Source organism: Brachypodium distachyon, chromosome 2 (assembly GCF_000005505.3).
Source record: "Brachypodium distachyon strain Bd21 chromosome 2, Brachypodium_distachyon_v3.0, whole genome shotgun sequence".
Classification (NCBI taxonomy): domain Eukaryota; kingdom Viridiplantae; phylum Streptophyta; class Magnoliopsida; order Poales; family Poaceae; genus Brachypodium; species Brachypodium distachyon.
The window spans coordinates 6,437,389-6,457,184 of NC_016132.3; the positions used below are offsets into that span (position 1 = coordinate 6,437,389).

The window sequence follows — 19,796 nt, forward strand, 5'->3', positions numbered from 1 at the left end:
TCGGTTCGAAATTATGACGCAAAATGGATTCGAATACTCCTAATTGGTTTGGTTTGAACTTTGAACGAGGACGAAACACAATGGGGTCACTTGATGATGGTGATCAGACTCTGGTGCTGGACGTTTGAATCAAAACTGTAGGGCTTGTCTAGCAAAATTATGTTTTTAGTCAAAAGTGGATTAGGTATTTGAGGGATTGGTTACTCATCTCATACTTACAAATCTTTCATCCACCCCAAAACACTACTGCCGGTGCCGGGAGTGTTTTAAACTGATAAAAAAACGAAATGTTTTCTGAGAAAAATCTAGATTAACCCTTGTAATCCATGCCTACCAAACGACGCATTTGGAGTTTTGAGTGTTTCTAGATTTCGATGGGATAATACTCTACAAGCACTAGAAAAGACATCGGTGCCAAACAAGACCTAATGGGTTGTCTAGAGGTTTGAGATTTTTTTGTTGCTGTAACGTCGAAGTTTGAACTGTAAATATTATGTGTTTTCAGATTCGTCCCATAGTAGCCATAGTTTTCTTGAAAATGAAAATGGCTTTTCTCTTTCCGTATCCAAATGGTTGGTCGAGGTTATTTCTGTCAAACAAGTACTCCATCCGATACATAATAAGTGTCTCAGGTATAGTACTACTTTGTACTAACTTTATACTAAATCTGAGACACTTATTATGGTTCAAAGGGATTAATAAGGGCCTCTTTGATTCACAGTATTTGAAAAATACGGACATAGAAAAAATGAAGAATTTCTATGTCATGTCCACTTAAACTCTATAGGATTTTGTTGGTTCGAAAGTTTGCTTCATTGCACCAAAGAATTTCTTCCAAGAGGTTGGTGTGGATGGGAAATTTCCTATGAAATGTACTACGGATAAATCCTTTGGAAAAATTCCTATAGGATTAGATCCTACAAATCAAATGACCAACGTAGAAAAAATTCCTAAGGATTTCAACCCTACAAAATTCATATGAAAATCCTTTGAATCAAAGGAGGCATAAAAAGGAGTAGCCCGGTTCGAAAATACACGTTGCATGGAAGATATTATGATTGTTAGTAGTGCTAGATTTGTATTTTTTTTTACCACTTTTCACCTATGGAGATTCATATAGGCCAAGGTTGTGAGATATATTGAAGGAGACCGTATGCAGTATGCTTAGTCACGGTTATTTTCTCACGCATTAATTGTAAGGAAATAAATTTTTATACCTTAGAGGACAGTATCATAACGGGCATATGATTGGGGCCTAGGCCAGCCAACGTCGGAGTAGTTTGCTAATCATCTTACAGATTTCTATTCCATAGTAGTAAAGGTAGACCTTACAGGAGCTCCAAGGTTACCCATTACAAAAACAGGAGTATGCTACAAAATGGACTAAAAACAGGATTGTCTAATCCATTCCACCGCAATGTCAAATGAAGCCCCATTCTACACCCCTAGAATCTTAACCATACTGGATCGTGTTGCTAGGCTCTTTGCGGTCTCATTTTGATTCCAAGTCAAATGCTGTTGGGCTTTGGACTAGTGTTGCAGTAGTAGTATCCTTTCTCCATCGCCTCCTAGTCCTAACTTCACTATGAAGTTCCTACAAGATTCTGGTCTGCCGCTCCAGGCACGGTCAAAGGTAAATTGGCCGTTCGAGACACATCGCCATCTTGACAAGGAACCCTGTTTCACTGTCAACTTAGGGCTCCAAATCATACACGATGGTTGAATCTCAAATTCGCTGACTAAGAAATACTAGTTCCAGTTTCCTTCTCAAGTTGTAACACTGATGGAGTTCAGTAGGAATACAGGTTACTGCTGAAACACGATCGAAGACATCATACAGCTCGTTGAGCCAACCTGTAATAAGATGTGGGATGCCATATATATACACAATTTACTTTACAAGATCATCCTACCCTCCTAATTTTGCTGAACAAAGACAAAAACATGAAACGTCACCTCAGACCGTACAAAAAAAGTAGGGCATGGCGACACGATATCCAGTCAAATGTTATCGAACCCTTTTTTTCCTTGAAGAACTTTCATTGCTTAGCTACAGAGAATTGGTACGCAGGCGCCATCCGGGGTCTGCTGCTCCTTCCAGATCCGGCCGGTGATCCTCAGCTTCAGCTCCTTCCGGTCGCCTCCTGAGAAGAACAGCGCCATGTTCCTCTGGATCAGGAGGCCATCGTGGCTGTCACGCACCTTCCGGTGGCTGTCCCGGATGCTCCTCGGGGTGCCTTCCCATACCATCTTCCTGCCATTTGCACCGACCTCGAGGCTATAGCTGTAATTCTTCGCCTCATTCTCGTCCCCCATGAAACGGAGGAAGGCCATGTATACTGGTGCCATCCCAAGCTGGAAGGCCTCAAAGTGCAGGCAGAAGTACTGCCCGAAACAGTGAAACACCTACTCAAAAACAAAACAATTCAATGTGTGGAACTTAATTAGAAGATTTTAAATGCACATAACATGCTTACATAGCTCTGGTATCAACAACTTACATATGTGAGTGCGAGGCATGATCTTATATCCAGGTACATTGCATTAAAGTGGAACAAGATAACACAATCTTACTATTTGATACTTACCGTCAGCATCCAGGTGGCATTTTCGACTTCTCTTGGGTTGGACTTGACATATCTATGGTTGAATGTGCAGCCGCTATGCATATCAACTTTGTGATCATCCCTCAAATGGTCGACAAGATAAGGGATATCGCCGGTCACAGAACACTCAGAACCAGCGTAAGGGCAATTATATGGTCTAAAGCTGCACTGCGGTTCATGCTTTATCTTGCTGTAGTATGGGAAGATTTCTGGGCACCCCAAAGAGTAGTACTTACAGGGAAGCTCAAGCGATTCGGCTACTTTCTCCAGTGCCAAACACCTGATATCACCGAGCTCTTGTCTGCAAGTAGGGCAACGATTGTGCACCCTAGCTTTGCATGTTGAACACAAAGTATGTCCATTTTGGCACTGTAAATGCAATCAAAGAGATAAGAGCCTTATCCAAAAGCAGCACTGCATAATGCACGTGGTTCTTCAATTGCACACAACTAGATTCATTCAACACACAAAAAGATCTATAGATCGGCTATTAGCATACATATCTCCATGTTTATTTTGATAACCAAGTATATGACCCGAATTGATTATAAATTTTAGTGTTTATCTTGCAGACGGATCAAGATATCAATACGGCATTCAATAATTCCCTTTTAAATTTACTAGCCGAATTCCCAACGCAATTGCACGACTAGATACTAAAATTACATCTGTTCATGTTTGAAAATAGAGGAGTATTTGCTACACAATTCTAGTGCCTATGACTAAAACTATAGTCGATCTTTTTTATATAACTGCATCAACTCTGGTATATATCTGCTTAATGTACTCTACACCACTATATTATGGATCCACCAAACGAAATAAGCAGTTGGATTTTGAAGAAAAAGAACAACAATACAAGGAATAAACAACTATCTGTAAATTGCTAAGTCAACACAAAAACTTTTTTTTGGTTTACGGCAGAACAAGTCGCCCAAATGATCCCATATGAGCAATGGAGTCAAGATCCCCAAAATTCTAAACTAGTAGAAGGTGTAGTAATTCGCCGTAGGAAATTCAAGATCAGAAGGGACTCGAATCGACAGAAGAATCATGGTACGAAATTCCTTTAACCCGCCCGATTCCCAAACCCAGATCCCCATTCGAGCCCAAGAATGGTCCTGACCCTGAGTCCCGATGTCCCAGCACACGCAGATACAGCGCACCGAGCGCCAGGGCCTAATCAAGAACACCTCCCACGCACCTGGTGGATCGGCGGGTACATGGAGTTGGTGCAGACGGGGCACTCGAGCAGCTCGTGCACGCTGCTCCCCGGCGCGACCCCGGCGGCGCCCTTGGGGCAGGCGGCCCGGGAGGCGGCGAGGAGCGCGCCGTGGGTGTGGATGGCAAGGCCGACGTCGTCCGCGTCCATGGCAGCGTCGGGCAGCGAGAGGCACTCGACGCTGTCCACGTCCATGGCGCGCCCGCACGCGCCCGCCACGAACAACACGTCACGTCGCGCTCCGGGGCTAGGGCTGCGGGCGAATGGGGGGAGGAGGCCCAAGGCTGGCTGCAGCTCCGGCGCTTTGTGGCCCGGGCTTGGGGGCGGTGCGCCTGTGCGGGGAGGCGGGGCTCGCGCCGCGGATTCCGGGGGAGGTCTAAAATTGCGCGATGAAGCCGCACGACCGCACGAGCACTCCCTACGATCATATCGACGCTACCCAGACCTGCCAAAAAACGAAAAGAGTACCCGGAGCCAGACTCTGATCAAGTGACCCTGCCAATAAATAATTTAACTGAAAGTTACAAGCACAAAAGGTTCCATGGTCTAGCGGTTAGGACATTGGACTCTGAATCCAGTAACCCGAGTTCAAGTCTCGGTGGAACCTTTTTTCTTTATTTTCCCCTGTTTTTTTGACTCCACCGTGCATTATCTCAGGCTCTCAGCACAAGGAGGCCTCCGGACCACGCGCCTAGCTCCCAGTTCAACCTCCAAATCTCCTCTTCTTCCCCTGGCTCAGATCTCTCGATCCCTATCCAGGGGTAAAGAAGCGAAGCGAAGCACGGGGAGTGGCAGGAGGAGCAGTCGAGACCCCGAAATGGCGGCCTCCCTCTGGCTGCAGCTCCCTTCCCCTCCTCCACCTCTCCACAGCCCCCTCTTCCTCTCCTCCTCCTTTCCTTCTTCTTCTTCTGCGTCTCCTCTGCCGCTGCAGTACAAGAAGCACGCTCCAGCAAGAGGCAACCTTATCTGCAGCTCCTCGTCTCCTTCAGTCGTGACCAAACAAGAGGGGGATTCCCCAGCAAAGGCGCTCCCTGCTTCTGCTGCGCCCGTCAGCTACAAGGATGACCCCAACTTCAGGTACTGTATACGATTCGATTCTGTTCGGGTGTTTTACTGTGTGTCGATGTTTAGTTGTTCGCATGGACTTGTAAGAATGAAAATCTACATTAGATAATAAAAAATACTTATTTAAAAGATAATTCGCAAATGGTTCCATGGTCTAGTGGTTAGGACATTGGACTCTGAATCCAGTAACCCGAGTTCAAGTCTCGGTGGAACCTTGCATTCTCCCCCTTTTTGGTATGTTTCTTAGCTCCCTTTCAATTGTACCATTTATTCGTTCAACTTTCAAATCTACTCTGAGTTTTAACCAAGATGAGAAGAGACCTTTTTTTTAGTAAAGAAAGACGAGAAGCTCGAATTAAGTTTGAGACAGGCTTGTAGTCTGTAGATTCATCCCGAATTCAGTCTGGTCCATATTCTGCATTTTCAAATAAAAAACGAACATAATTGTGTATTAGCTAAGGTATGTATCTCCCTTTTGGCGGTCAATTATCTAGTACTCCGAATACCATTTTTTTTTCAACTTCCTAATCTACTTTGTAATTTTAACCAAGATGAAAAGAGACCTTTTTACGTGAAGCTCGAATTCAGTTTGAGACAGGCTCGTCTGTACTCTGTAGATTCATCTCTAATTCAGCATATTCTGTATTTTCAAATTAAAAACGAAAATAATGGTGTGCTTCCAACGGTTCTCCTGGCAACTGCGTGTGCACAGGGGTTGCAAGGGCTGTGGCCGGGAGGAAACGGAGAGGGGCTGCAACGGCGAAGGGCGTATCATGGGCGGCATAGCCGCCGTCCCCTTGTTCGGCTGGTGGCCCATCAAGGCCTACCGGCCGTGCCCAGGTTTCGTCGCCTCCGGCGGCCGCTACCGGCGCTATGGCCAGAGCATGGACGACGTTATCGCCGGCAAGGGAAGGAAATTAGCCCCCTCCAACAAGAAGAACAAAAGGTACGCCTGTGATGACTGATGAAGCATATGCACACGTCTATAGGGCCACAGGGATCTAACATTAGGCTGGATACATAATCCACTGAATTGGATTGAATATCAGCAGCTGATGGCATGCTGATCTCGCATTCACATGGCTTTGCATCTTGCAGTGAAAAATGATCTAGCCCAAGAACGAGTGGGAGAAGGCAATCTGCGTCACCCAGCTTTTCAGATTCTGTTTCAGGCTTGGCATTATCTAGCTAGGCCAGCTTGTTCTAGCTGTGCTGGAACTAATCCAGTCTGCAGAATCGACCCCCGTCACGAAGTTTCATAGCTCAGATTCGACGGCATATATGCTCCAGTGCTGTCCTGGCAGTCTGGCACTCATGGTTTGCATCTTTTTGCCAAGTGTAACAGCAAACGGTCGTCAGAAAATTTCTGGAATTAATCGAATTGCACTTTGTGAGTATGTGGTTTCTGTTGTTTTTCTAGCCACTCGACGTTCGAACATGATTACATGGTACTGTTCACGACCATTTAGAGTTTCGTCGCCAACATGCGTGGTGAGGAAGATTTGATGATGACATTGAACAACAAAACATCAGACCATGGAATAATCAGAATAGCCAATAGAGCTGTCAGTAAGAAACCAAGATGGTTATGTTTCACTAACCGATGCTACCTCAATGGTAATAAGCTGATTCGTTACATCATTGCCCATACATGATTGGAAGAAACAAAAGCTGCTGCCATCTTCCAGCGGGATGGTTCAGAAATGAAGCACATTACAATCAGCTAAGGGCGAAAGCAGATCACATTTCCATGTTCCATCAGTTCATTTCCTCAATTTGGTGAAAGTAAAAAAAAACTAACAAAATAAGGCATCTCTTGCGAACAGCAAAGAGAGACACCAAACTTATGGACAGAAGTTGGTCGTGTACTTACACCTAGTTGCATCTCTACTGTGCACTGGAAACTGGCATAAGGAACGTCGCAGAACACAATTGGTTCTGCAGAAATGAAGCCACATGCCGAACTCCCAGGAAAAGGGAAATTACAGTTAAATGGTTATACTATCAGCGCATGTGGGGAGGCTTGACTGCAAATGAATTACTTCCAGGAGATGCTGCAAATGGATTAATCCGAGGAGTTACCGCGAATGGATTACTTCCTGGAGTTGCTGGTGAGCGAATTGTTGGTGAACCCTGCAACCTCTGCAGAAAGGGAAGCGCATCAGGTCCATCATCATATCAGCATTTTGGACAAGAAAAAACGCCATATGTTTGTCCTACCACAAGTAACTACTACAGTAAATGAAAGGGTAGAACTTTGAATGACATGCAACATGAGAACACATAAAAAAAATTTGACAGACATATATATATCTTGGTGTGGGCAATTTAGAGTTGCACCCAGGAGCAGGGTGAAAAAAAAGGGGTTTTCAAATGCCAAAAAAAGTTACACATGTAAATGTTCTTGTCCTTTGCTCGACTGCTGGTATGTCACCTTGGTGGTCACCTAAACAGATCAGCGTGAAGCTCCGGTTTATTGGTGTTGGCAGACGATGATGAGCTATGTGCCAGCTTTCTCCTTGACGATGGTTATGCACCTGAGGGCCATTTTGAGGTCTACATTGTGCTGACAGGATCAGCTAGAGGACAGGATCCTCGGTGACAAGGCGCACAACAGCAAGGTGGTCAGCTTATCAAAGTCCAATTGGATTAGGATATTTGTGGACCTTGATTTGGACATCAGCATACTGAGCTTGGTTGGATATGGATTACAGCAATTTATTTGGATTAACGTTGGACTTTTCTGTTTAGATTTGGACTGATCTATTAGGACCTCTATTAATTATCTGCCTGTAAGTGCTACTCCCATAATTTTGGAATAGGTCAGAGTAAAGTGCACTTGTGCAGCACCTTAAAATTTAATTTTGCCAAAACCGAACACAGTTAATGAACAACAGCAGTGTAGATAAAGCATTTGTGTATGTGAGAATCAAGGATGTATGCATTTGTAAAAACAATGATTAAACTATATAAGTACAGTACAGGAACCAAAGGCTATCAGACTATTAGTATCATCCAATCATGTTATCATGTGAATTGCATGTCTGAGATATCACTTTGAAACCAGCAGATTACTGATGCAGCATGTAGGATTGAAATGTTGAATATGGTAAATCACCAGTTTGTGCTAGGGAAGCTATGATTTAGGAAGTAGCTGAAGTTTAAGGAGAATAAATCGCTACTGTAAATGCATCTTTACCGGTGATGGTTGAGCAAGATATTCCATAAGCTGCTTCTTTTGCTTCTCGAACAAGTCCTTAACTTGCTTCCACAAATCTTCCTGTATTTTTATATCCTCAACAAGCCTTTCCTTCTCCCAATTCTTCAGTTTTATTTGCTCTTCCATTTCAGAAATAATACTTGAAGGGGCATACGACCCAAGGCTTAAAACAGCAAATTTCACTTCTACACTTCTCCTGCAACAGTCATTGGTAATAACAATAATAAAAAAGTTATGACGTATACATTTTAGCATAGAAAGAGCAATACCGACAGTCATATTAGCGTAAATGAACTTCTTTGAGTACATAAAGCAGGGTAATACAACTGTGTAGGGAAGTGAGATTCCATTTTTAAGAACAGAGAAAACTAACGTTTTCATTTCATGAGGATTATAAATAAAAAACGCAAAGTGATTGTAGCTTTACTGTATAAAATTTTACTGGAATCAATATTATTGTTTCATTTAACATTTCATGGCTACCTGTATCAAGTGTGATAATTTGAGCTTGTGACAGACAATCCTGATTTTACCAAATATGTTATTACAAGAAGCGAAATAACTATACTCATGAATGGACACAGTAATCATGACAGTCTGCAAGACTCAAACACTGTGATCCATCATTAACATTATGAAGAGATGTAAAGGGATGAGCTGTATATTTGTGTACCTATCACCGAGGCAGAATGAACCATTAGGCCTCAATATACTACCATCCAAAGAAATAGCACCATCATTTATGAAGGGAATAGCATGCCGCAAATCAGCTGTAGTCTCATAAACTTGTAAATGAGAAAACAAACTGTAAAACAGAGTTTCCCTAAGACCTTGACCATTACGTGTGAGATAACTCAAGTATGCCTGGTCCAATTGTATCATATTTACTGCAAAATTCAGAAAACCAGGAGGAGACTCCCCGCTAGGCAACCTTGGTTTATGCAACATTAGCCATCTCTGCGGATCATCAATCATGACATCTCCAGGAAATGGCCTGCAGAGCGTAAAAGTGTATAATACTTGAGTAACCATACAGTTGAGTTACTGAGTCCAAGAGAGAACGGGAACACTAAAAATTAAAATGGCACCTCATGTTTTCAAGACTAAACACAGTGAATCTCCCATCAAGAAACTTTCCAATTGAGCGACTCAGACCATGAATGCCACAGGTCTTATCAATGGTGCCTTCTTTGTCATATGTTTCAAGAAGCTTGACACCATCATAAGTCTTGCAAACAAGACCAAGCATATTTTCTATTCCCAAGTACTCTGATAGTATGCTGTCACAAATTTACAAGAACAAACAGATACCAGCAGACGTAAACAAACATAAAATGTCATGTAAATTAGCACCAATAGAGGCACTACATTCAATGCAAAACAAAGATAAAAATTGACCTGCTTAGATTATCATCATTTACTTTACCCAAGGTAGCCACCACACCAAGGACATCTTTCAGCTGTGGGACCTTTGATGCTTGCACAGAATGACGGTTCCTCAACTCACACACAATCGAAGCAGCTGTCTTGTCCTGATGACATATGCTTTGAATAACACGCTGGTCAGCTTCTTGAACTGATGTCCCATTATTTGCATTTACAGCCTTCTTCCCAAGTTTAACTGGAAATGGTTTCAGGGTTCAGCATATAACCAGGGGCAATAGATTAAGAGAAGTACATGACAACCCTAACTTTGTTTCAAAGTGACACACATATTAGCTGCACATTATGATGCTAAATTGCTAATGTGCCACGGCATTTAATGTCGCTTAAACAAATCAGCCATTCCATGCAATGTGGCGACTGTGGTGCTAACAAAAAACAAGCAAATAGAGGTCAACAACAATGCTCAACCAAACATATTCCAAAATCGACAACAAATTTGGCATGTTTTTTTATCAGAGACATCAATTGGTTTTTTTTAACAGAGGGACATCAATTGGTTAATCCTATGGCTACTCCATAAGTGCTGTCCAAATTTACAATTTTCTGCAGCTAAGTTGACCTAATATTAATTTACTTATATTGACCTAGCAAGGGGGCAAATCGTGTAAAAATGGTCATCTTTTGAAAATCTGGAAACACCGTGTGAAAATATGAACTTGTGGTGTATGTCCATACAAAATTTCAAGTTCAAACCGATCAAGGTACTCCATAAAAGATTTTTTTCTATTTCGTATCTCACAAAGTACAATGAAGTTAAAGTACTTCCTCCAATCCAATTTAATTGTCGCAGGATTAGGTAAGTTTTGCCTAAACCTGCGACAATTAAATTGGACTGGAGGTAGTAAATTTTTTGCATAGATGTACAGCAAGCTTAATCATGGAAGCGCATGTTTTTCAAGAATTTTTTTATACTTGCATGTGTGCTTTTAACACAGCATTTTCAGCTTTGAAACAAGATGGTCATTTTTACAGGGCATGTGCCTCATTAGTAGGCGTATGCAAGCACCTTATTAGCCTTTTGATACACCAACCATTCAGGATTCGAGACTCGCAAGGATGTCCTCTCAGGCCTGAACATTGTGAGCTTCTCTTTAAATGATTTCAAACCACAAGATACCTAGTGTTGTTCGAAACAGAACTAGATATGAATGTTGGCAAATAAAGTTCCATAAATAACAGGCTGAACTACCAAGAACTAGACAACTTAATGCTTGACTAACATGCCACCACATAATTGTAACGTTACATGGTCTACTGGATGGTACCAATAAACAGCATTCACAGACAATAGCATAACCAAATACATAAATTCTAGGTGGCAAAGCATGTCAACATCTTACTACTCAGGTCGGCAATAGACTGTTCGATGACATCAATCTCAGACTTGAGCAACTTGATGTTCCCCTCATGGTGGTTGAGCTTTTGCCCCAGCTTCTGCAGCCCTTCCTGCATCATCTGCAAGGAATTCCATCAACACTAATATGCAGGAATAACCTCACAGCATTGCACGGAATACTGAACTGAACTGGCAAAAATGAAGCCCAAGAATATGAAGCACACCTTGGTGTTGAAAACAATTATCTGATTAGCCAGTGGAGTCTCCATGCTGGAACAGAGAACAGGCAAGGTTTAGAAAACCCCAAATACGCTCAAACAACTGCGCGTATGAGGAGCGCCAGGGGCGGAGCTACAGCGGTACAAGGGTGTGCATCTGTAAACCCACGGGCGGAGGACCCGGCAGGGCAAGGTAGGGCGGCCGCCCCACCTTGATTTTCGCCTCAGTTATGAATTGGGGAAGATGAAACGGGGAGCTAATGGGCGGAATCCGTTCGTGGGGTGATGGGAGGAGAAACGGTCGGGAGAGAGAGGGGAGATCAACCTTCGGTGGAGGAAGACGAGATAGGGGGCTGGGGCGCTCGGCAGCGGTGGCGGCGCTGGCGCGAGGAGGAAGACGAGCCACGGAGCGAGCCTGCGAGACCTGACCTGGTGCTGGTGGTCTAGTTGTCCATAGAAGGAAGGGTGCATTTGGTCAGTTTGCTTTTCTGCTTTTACTTCTGATGAAAAAAAAAAGAAAAAAGCAAATCAAAAGGCTATTTTCCGCACAGAAAAACAAAAAATCAATAAAAAAAAGTAACTATTCTTGATGCTGGACAAAAAACAAAAAAACCACAAGACATGCGATGTTGTTTTATGTCGTGGAGTCGATTAAGAGCAATCTGTTTTGGCACCCAACCAGATGAACTGAGAACCTTTTTTTTTTTCGCGAAAGAGGAACCGAGAACAATCAAACAAAAGAGTAAATGAGATTTTCATTGTTTGCAACGTCACCATGTCACAAATTTAAAGTAAACCCACTAGTTTTGGCAAACGAAATTGATTATATATGTATAATCAACAGTTCGAAAAGGATTTCAACCAAGCATCCGACTCCTTATTCTCTAACTCCCTCATTTTCTCCCCCAAAAATCCCGTCCATCCACCCAACATGCTAAAAGCACAAGCGGCTCCTATTTCGTTCTCCCCAATCAAAAATTAATCAAAGGCATAGTCTCTCCCTCTACTCTGGTGATCCCCGCTATGGCGCAAGCAGAGCTAATCGCTTGATGTAAACGACCTCGTACCTCAAAAACTAATGGCCAAAGCCAACTCTGGGCCGGGTGGAGGCTGCAGCGATATTCCGACAAGTAAAAATGGGAACGGCGAGGCATCTTAGAGGCGGGGGTAGTTGGTGGGGGCGGATCGACGCACCGGCGGTGACGCCAGTCGCTAGGGTATACTAAAGCACTCCGACGGCTGCAGGGCGCACGGGCCAGTAGTCCGTGGTCACTTAAGAAAAACTAGTGATTTGGGGTTCCATAACACATAATCGATATGTAATCACATGTTTTGGAGGAAATTTAAAAAACCACATGTTTTCTTCTAAATTTCCATAGGGCATCCGCATTGACCGGTTAGACCATCTAACGGCATAAATGATATAAGAAAACCGCATTTAAGGTTACCCACGTCATCTAAGTTGCCATGAGAACGCTGACATGTCCATGTCGTGCCTTGCTCGTTACACGGTTGCAACCAAACTCTCTCTCTCTCTCTCTCTCTCTCTCTCTCTCTCTCCGTCCACTGTTGAAAGTCGTAGGGAGCAAGCCATGGGTGAAGTGCGACTGGTGAGGAATTACACTATTGCATGGTGATTCATGAGGTTTGAGTGCATCAAGCAGCACAGTGGCACCAATACATGTCGATTTTGCAGGAATTTGTCAAAGCTCTTTCCTAAGCATGATGGTCGTGGTTTCAAGGGAAACCTATCCATGTACATCAAAGATCCCAACTATGCGGTACGAACGATGGTACCCAAATGACATGAAAGCATTAGATTTGACTAGAGGTGGGTCGCGTTTGATGATGTTGACACAAGGTGTAGGTTCCTAAATTGTTCATATGAGGTGAGATTTGTGAATTGTATTTTTATTCAATTTTCGTGGTTATGCTTGATTTGATCATCCTCTTTGCTTAGGATGAGGAGACGTGCGATTTGTGTGATGAGTTGATCCACATCGGCCGCACAAAAAGAGCCAATGCTATCGAAGCATCATGTTCTGATTTGATAGGAAGAGGTGATGAAAGTGGAGAAAGAGAAGATGAAGTCAGTAAAAGAAATAAACAAGGTTGTATATGACAAGGCTAGAGGTAGGAGTGGGGTGAGAAGGAATTTGAAAAAAGATCAAAACTGAAGCTTGAAGTTGCAAAACGTAAGTTAGAAGATCAAGAGATGTGGTATCCGATGGCCGTTAGTGGTGTAGCAACATTGAAAGTTGTGTTATGGTTGGCTTTATTAGCTATAAGGTTCTAAATTATACCATAAAATGCATCGTGTTATTATCAGTGTATTGTATGTCTCGCACCTTGCAGGATATTTATGATGAACTAAGTGTACGGTTAAACAAGTGTTTTTTTATACTGTTAAATCAAGCGCACGTCCATTACTCTGTAACCATTGGTAAAAGTGATCGCAAAAATTTACACCAAACAATTAAGCTCATTTGTAAATTCTTGAAACATTCCAGTTTTTTCAATTTGAACACAAGAAATAAAAAATATACATAAATACACAAATGATCTCATATGTCCACTGTTAAGTTTTGAGCTTACTTGGACTAACGGTTGTAGAATAAACGACTTATTCAGTTCTAATTTAAATTTGAATTGTAGAATAAACGACTTATTCAGTTGTACTCCGTAGAATAAATGATTTTTACTAGATTTTCTTAATTTTGAATTGAGGGATGAAATTTTGACAGAATTTTGTGGATTGAAGCAACAGTTGCTAGGCTTGGAATCCTAGAGTTCATTTTGAATTCCACGAACCAACTTGTTTGGCTGGCATAAAATCGAATATATGAATTCAATTTGAAATTTCACGGAATCATACCATACCTACCCCAATTCGCTTCTAAAAGGTATCATTTCTTTGGAATTGTCTCTTATTCTACAAATCCATGTGGCAAACAAATATGCTTTTTGAATTTGGAATTGAAATTCAACGAAAATAAATCTTATGAAAATTTTATTTCATTTCTACCAAATGAAATGAGGGGCACCAAACAAGCTGTAAAAATAATACAAAGTTAATAAATCAATCACAAAATAAGAGGAGTGGAAACATAGGGAGAAACTATTCTAAATTCTAAAGCAAAATAGAAATGAAGAAATTATGAAATGTTTTTGGCGGTATCACAAAGTTTATCACGACTATAAAGATAAAAAGACACTTATGTTTGTGAGCTCAAAACTCGTAACTTCATATAAGTAGTACTCCCTCCTTCCCATTTTATATGTCGTTTCTTCCCATTTTATATGCCGTTTTAGGTTTTCAAAATTTTCCCAAATTAACTGTCTTGTTAGCCTAAGTTACTCCACCACCGAGAAAACGCTCCGGCATTTGCAACATTAACTCTTGCATGCATCACCATTATTGGCCAGCAAAGCCAGGCAGCCCAGCGGCAGTAAAGGGCGCGCTCAGCCAGGCAGTTACGCGTGCATGTCCATTAGTGGCTGATTGATTGAACTAAAGGGCGCGCTCAGCCATGCAGCTACGCGTGCATGTCCATTAGTGGCTGATTGATTGAACCAAAGCATTGTTCAGCCACGCCATTGCTACCTATCAGGCCTATTTTTCGGCCTCTTAAAGTCCTTCTTGGTATTAGAGTTCTCAGCCTCTTAAAGTCCTCCTTGGTATTAGAGTTTTTCCTAAAACGACATATAAAATGGGAGGGAGGGATGGCTTGGAACTAATTTTACTTGTTATTATTATCGATCGGGTTGTTAGTTTATTTTTCTTTTTCTTTTTTGGGCCGGTCTACACAATGCGCTCGCACTTTTTAGAGTAAAAAGTGCGTCCCGACCAGATTGCATGCAAGAAGCCCACAAGAGAAAGCAGTCCCAACAGTATCCTTCTCTGGTCCCACGTTCACACCAAAGACATACGTCTCACTTTCGGCCTTTTTTTCTCCTCTCGACCGAAGCATGTATCTCCTCTGTTGTGCCCCCCACGTGACTGCCACATATTTTTTTTCTCCCTCGACTACACGGCTTTTTTCCTCCTCCAGCTACCTCAGTATCTCCATGAAACAAATCTATCCCCAAAAAAGTACCACACAAATTACATTCAGCAAAAAGACAAACAAAGTTTGCTAAGAACCATTGAAATTCATCATTTCATACATACAATCCAGCACGAAATTCAACAAAGGCACTTATCTACCACATCAAAACTACATGTAGTGAACTCATGAAAGTAACTCACATATCTTGAAATTACATCTAACTCACTCAAAAGTAATTCCTGGCATGGAATTTACATCTAAATCACTCAAAAGTAATTCCTGGCATGGAATCTACATCTAACTCACTCAAAGTAACATTTAAAATTGAAGTTACATCCAACAAGAGAAGTATACCATCTAACTCACTCAATTCACTCAATGTTACATTCAACAAAGATAGAAGTAGTATATGAAAACTTACCAATGTTAGTATGTTACATCCATCGCCAGCGACAGTTACATCCAACAAGATCAGGGTGGAGTCCCGCACCTCTTCCTTGAGGACCTTGCAGCCGGAAGATGACCAGGGGATCAGGAAGGTAGGAGCAGATGTTGCGGAGTATTCCAATGGACCCTCTTCTTCCTCCCCTGGTTCCAGCCGCCCCACCACCACTGGCACTGTTGTTGCTCATGCGGATAGGAGTATAGGACGATGGAGGAGGTGGCGGAGGAATTAGGGGAGGGCTTCGCGGCCTACTGCAGGCGTGGCAAGGGCCGGAACCGCCAGGCCGCCTCCGTCACGCCGGGAGGTTGTTCGCCGTCTTCGACGCCTGGAGTTGGAGGACCGCCACGCCGCCTCCTCGCGCTGGCCTCCACCATGGCCGTGACCCAGCAGTGGACGGCTGTACCCGCCGCCGACGTGCGCGTTCCCAAATCCGCAGCTCCGCGTCGCCCCAACATCTTCTGCGCCCCGCACCCCACCATCCTCGGCGCGCCGCTCGTCTTCGTCGGCATCGACCTCAACCGCGCCGATCTGGCCGGTTTCCCCTCCCCGACCTCGCCTTCCTCCACCTCAACTCCAATCGCTTCTACGAGGTTGGGGCGGGGCGCTCCGGCAGCGGCGGGGGTGGGCGTGGGGCCGGGTCGCGCCAGCGGCGGTGGGAGAAGCCGGGGGTAGGGCCGAGGGTGGGCGCGCCGGAGGTGGTGAGGGAGGCTGGGGGAGGAGGCGCCCCGGCGGCGGCGAGGAAGGAGGCGTGCGGGGCTAGTCACAAAATAGATTAGACGTTCTTATTTTAGTCCTCGAGTGAGTTGTTAGTTGATTGGCTCGCTTCAACTCGACTCGTTAGCTCGATTAGTAAAATCAGCCCCAAGCTGGGTTCACAGCTAGTAGCTCGTCTTGAAGCTACCGGCGACGAGGAGGCGAAAGCCATGGCGAGCCAGCGTCCGGTGATGCTCTTGCTCCTCCTCTTCATCCCCTCGCTGCTGTCGCCGGCCGCCCGCGCCGCGGAGACGCCGCAGTATTCGATGGTGCACAAGGAGTCGGACTTCGAGGTGCGCCTGTACCGCGACACCGTCTGGATGTCTGCCCCCTCCGACGAAATCTCCTTCCACGTCGCCACCAAGCTCGGCTTCCATCGGTACGCCGCCCATCCCCCAACATATTGCTCCGATTGGCGCTGAATCACATGATTGGTTGCCGTGGGCCTGCAGTCCATGGAGATGGAATCTGGCCCCCTTGGATGTTCTTTCTTGTGAGTTCCGTCCTTCGATTTGTTCCCTTGGCGTGTCGATTCTTGCGTACGGATGGAGAAATGGGCAATAAATGGCTGGGGTAGTTACGGGGTTGGTGTCCCGATTACTTTTCATCAGGATGCGTGTTCATCTCTGTCGAGACATGAGAGTTCAGAAGTATGTGATCTTGAGTAGAGCGGGTGTAAGAAACATTTGCTCAATTCTGTAACATGCGAAGTATTTGGGTTGGTAAGAGATCACGTAGCGTAATAAAATGTAGGATCAGCCATTCCAAAATGAGAGTGATTGAATCTTTAATCTTAAGTAGAGTTTAGGGTGAATACCTATTATTTGTGAATCATCTTGAGTAGAGACAAAAAAAATAACTATTCTTGATGCTGGACCAATTGCATAATTATAGAAGATCCTCAAAAGTTATCGAACACACCAAACTCCATCTAGGTTATCCAAATTATGATAGAATGGTACCGTTAGCACCTATTCGATTTTATCTATGACCTGATAGAATGATATTGTCGGGACCTATAATCTTACTTGGTCATTTTGATCTGTGAAACAGATCATACTCCAACTAAGCTCTCCAATTATGACAGGCTCTGATAGGTTGACTGCATAAAAGCGCTGAACAGGGAGAGAGGATCCTAATAAAATGTTTTATATTTACTGCTATCAAGAAATATCCAGGGTTGTAGCCTGCATCAATACTTAATCACAAACACTGTTTTTGCCTTTTTATGTTCAGCCATGCGTAGGGGCTTCTCAAAATGTTAGGAGTTGATATTAAGATCTCAGTTGTGCCTTTTTTTTGCACAAGTATGTGAATATTTCTTATGGTATACTAGTATTTTGCGAGTTCCGTCCTTTGATGTGCTCCCCGCGGGTCGATTGTTGTGTAGATATGGAGAATTGGCAATAAATGGATGAGGAAGTTACAGGGTTGGTTTCCTGGTTGCCTTTCATCAGGATGCTCTTTCATCTCAGTAGAGACGTGAGAGTTCAGAAATATGTGATCTTGAGTGGAGAGAGTAAAAAACATTGCTCAATTCTGTACACGAGTTTATGAATTATGAGAATGATTCAATCTTTAATCTTAGTTAGAGTTTAGGCTGAATAGCTACTACTTCCTCCATTCCTAAACATAAGATGTTCTAGCTTTGTGCTAAATCAAATTTCTTAATGTTTAACCGAGTTTATAGAAAAATCTACTAACATCTATAACTGTAAAACAATAAAATCTGTCATGATATATCTTCGTTCTTCGTAGTATGCTTATTTGATATTTTGGAACGGAGGGAGTATTTGTGAATCGTATTGAGTACAGACAAAAATTAACTATTCTTGATGCTGGATGAGTTGCAATTGTAGACAATCCCCAAAAGTTAGCAAACACACCGAACTCGAATTAGGTTATTGAAATCTGATTAGAGTACCATTTGTACCTATAATCTGACTTGGCTGGTTTCATCTATGACCTGATAGAATGATATCTTTAGTACGTATGATCTGACTTAGCCGTTTTGATCTATGAAACAAACCAAACTCCAACTAAGCTATCCAAATTATGATAGGCTCCGATAGGTTGTGAACAGGGAGAGATGATCCTAATAAAATATTTTATATTTACTGTTATCAGGAATACCAGGGTTGTAGCCTGCAGGAATACTTAATCAGAAACAACACACTGTTTTTGCCATTTTTGTTTAGCCATCTACGTAGGGGCTCCTCAACATGTTAGGAGCTAATATTAATATCCCTGTCATGTCTATTTTGCATACATCTGCAAATATTTTTTATGTTATTATAGCATGACACTGAGGAAAGGCATGATCTCTTAATTTCTGAAATTCCTAATCCAAAAGGTATCAATTGGATTGATCCCAAGTGTTATTTGCAACTAAGCCTGCAAAAGTTCAACCCATCTGATATACAAATTTACTAAATGTTATTTTAGCAAGAATGAAAATATTTAATTAGTATGGGGCAAATGCTCAATGGAAGCATGTGAATTATGAGTTTATGACGGCATTACAGTCTTCAAGTTATTTCTCTTCCAGCCTTTCAGGCAGGCCACTGTGTGCACATTTAATTACATGAATCAACCTTATTTTAAAAAGCTCTATTGATTACAGTTATGTTTGTCCATATTCTCTGTTTCACCTATTTGAATATCAGTTCCATCTATGCTGCTTTTACTCTACTGTTCCCTACGTCCTAATTTTACTCTACCTTGTTCCTGAATCCTTGCCAGATTGTTCCAGTACCTGATGGGCGCAAACCTCAACTCCTCCAGGATCAGAATGACGAACCCTATCCTAACCAGCATCGTTCCTGGCGCAGGGCCTCTGCACTCCTCAGCCTATTTCGTGCGGCTGTACTTGCCAGCAAATTTTCAAGCTTCCCCTCCCGTCCCTCTCCCAGAACTGAACCTCCGTCCAGATAGGTGGCCGAGCCACTGCATTGCTGCCAGGAGCTTCCCAGGTTACGCACGGGACAACAATGTCGTTGAGGAGGCCAAGAAACTCGCCATGAGCTTGAGCCGCTCACCGTGGGCAAACTCCACAAACTACCCAAGTGAGAACGCTTACTCAGTCGCGCAGTATAGCAGCCCCTTCCGCATCATTGGCCGTGTCAATGAGGTTTGGTTCGATGTGGACTGCAAATCTGCTGGTGTTGAGACTTACTGAAACGGTGTGCATCCTGTGTCATCACCATAAACCGTGTTTAATGTGCATCGGTGTACATGATGTATATATGTAGCAAATCAACTTGCATTCGGAATGTGCGACTGGTAAATGTTTCCACCGTGATGATTCCAGTTCTCGGGTAATAAAATACTTGTAAGTTATTCATACAGCTAATTGAAAACAAATTTGAAGATATTTGAGCCGAGTTTGTATTCAATTTTAACTGGAAGAGATCAACGTGTATCACATGAACAGAAC

At 43.1% G+C, this 19,796-nt stretch overlaps 4 protein-coding genes and 2 non-coding genes across 7 annotated transcripts; 4 read left to right on the forward strand and 2 right to left on the reverse strand.

The window, feature by feature from the left end:
- Window positions 1–1,763: 1,763 nt before the first annotated feature.
- On the reverse strand, window positions 1,764–4,243 carry LOC100833057 (E3 ubiquitin-protein ligase SINAT5). Its single transcript, XM_003566066.4, has 3 exons — window positions 3,811–4,243; window positions 2,589–2,975; window positions 1,764–2,406 (listed from the first exon to the last, which is right to left on the reverse strand). Exons 1-3 carry the CDS (start codon window positions 4,021–4,023, stop codon window positions 2,047–2,049), a joined length of 960 nt encoding a protein of 319 aa, XP_003566114.1. The 5' UTR covers window positions 4,024–4,243; the 3' UTR covers window positions 1,764–2,046.
- Window positions 4,244–4,363: 120 nt separating this feature from the next.
- On the forward strand, window positions 4,364–4,435 carry TRNAQ-CUG. Its single transcript has one exon. It is a non-coding gene; the product is annotated as a tRNA-Gln (tRNA).
- Window positions 4,436–4,480: 45 nt separating this feature from the next.
- LOC100836439 lies at window positions 4,481–6,290 on the forward strand. The gene is made up of 3 exons (XM_003566075.4): window positions 4,481–4,905; window positions 5,606–5,839; window positions 5,992–6,290. The coding sequence occupies exons 1-3, from the start codon at window positions 4,646–4,648 to the stop codon at window positions 5,999–6,001; spliced, it is 504 nt and encodes a 167-aa protein (XP_003566123.1). The 5' UTR covers window positions 4,481–4,645; the 3' UTR covers window positions 6,002–6,290.
- Window positions 5,037–5,108, forward strand: TRNAQ-CUG. Its single transcript has one exon. It is a non-coding gene; the product is annotated as a tRNA-Gln (tRNA).
- A 167-nt stretch (window positions 6,291–6,457) lies between the features above and the next one.
- LOC100843338 (protein DEFECTIVE IN MERISTEM SILENCING 3) lies at window positions 6,458–11,599 on the reverse strand. Of its 2 annotated transcripts, none has more exons than XM_014899182.2 (8): window positions 11,439–11,599; window positions 11,120–11,165; window positions 10,900–11,005; window positions 9,512–9,734; window positions 9,202–9,393; window positions 8,787–9,107; window positions 8,093–8,309; window positions 6,458–7,035 (listed from the first exon to the last, which is right to left on the reverse strand). In XM_014899182.2, exons 1-8 carry the CDS (start codon window positions 11,582–11,584, stop codon window positions 6,898–6,900), a joined length of 1,389 nt encoding a protein of 462 aa, XP_014754668.1. In that variant the 5' UTR covers window positions 11,585–11,599; the 3' UTR covers window positions 6,458–6,897. The 2 variants fall into 2 exon arrangements, with proteins under 2 accessions (XP_014754668.1, XP_010230664.1); XM_010232362.2 differs by having other exon boundaries at window positions 10,900–11,014.
- A 4,853-nt stretch (window positions 11,600–16,452) lies between these two features.
- Window positions 16,453–19,733, forward strand: LOC100838577 (heme-binding protein 2). The gene is made up of 2 exons (XM_003566080.4): window positions 16,453–16,739; window positions 19,103–19,733. The coding sequence occupies exons 1-2, from the start codon at window positions 16,531–16,533 to the stop codon at window positions 19,536–19,538; spliced, it is 645 nt and encodes a 214-aa protein (XP_003566128.1). The 5' UTR covers window positions 16,453–16,530; the 3' UTR covers window positions 19,539–19,733.
- The last annotated feature ends 63 nt before the right edge of the window (window positions 19,734–19,796 follow it).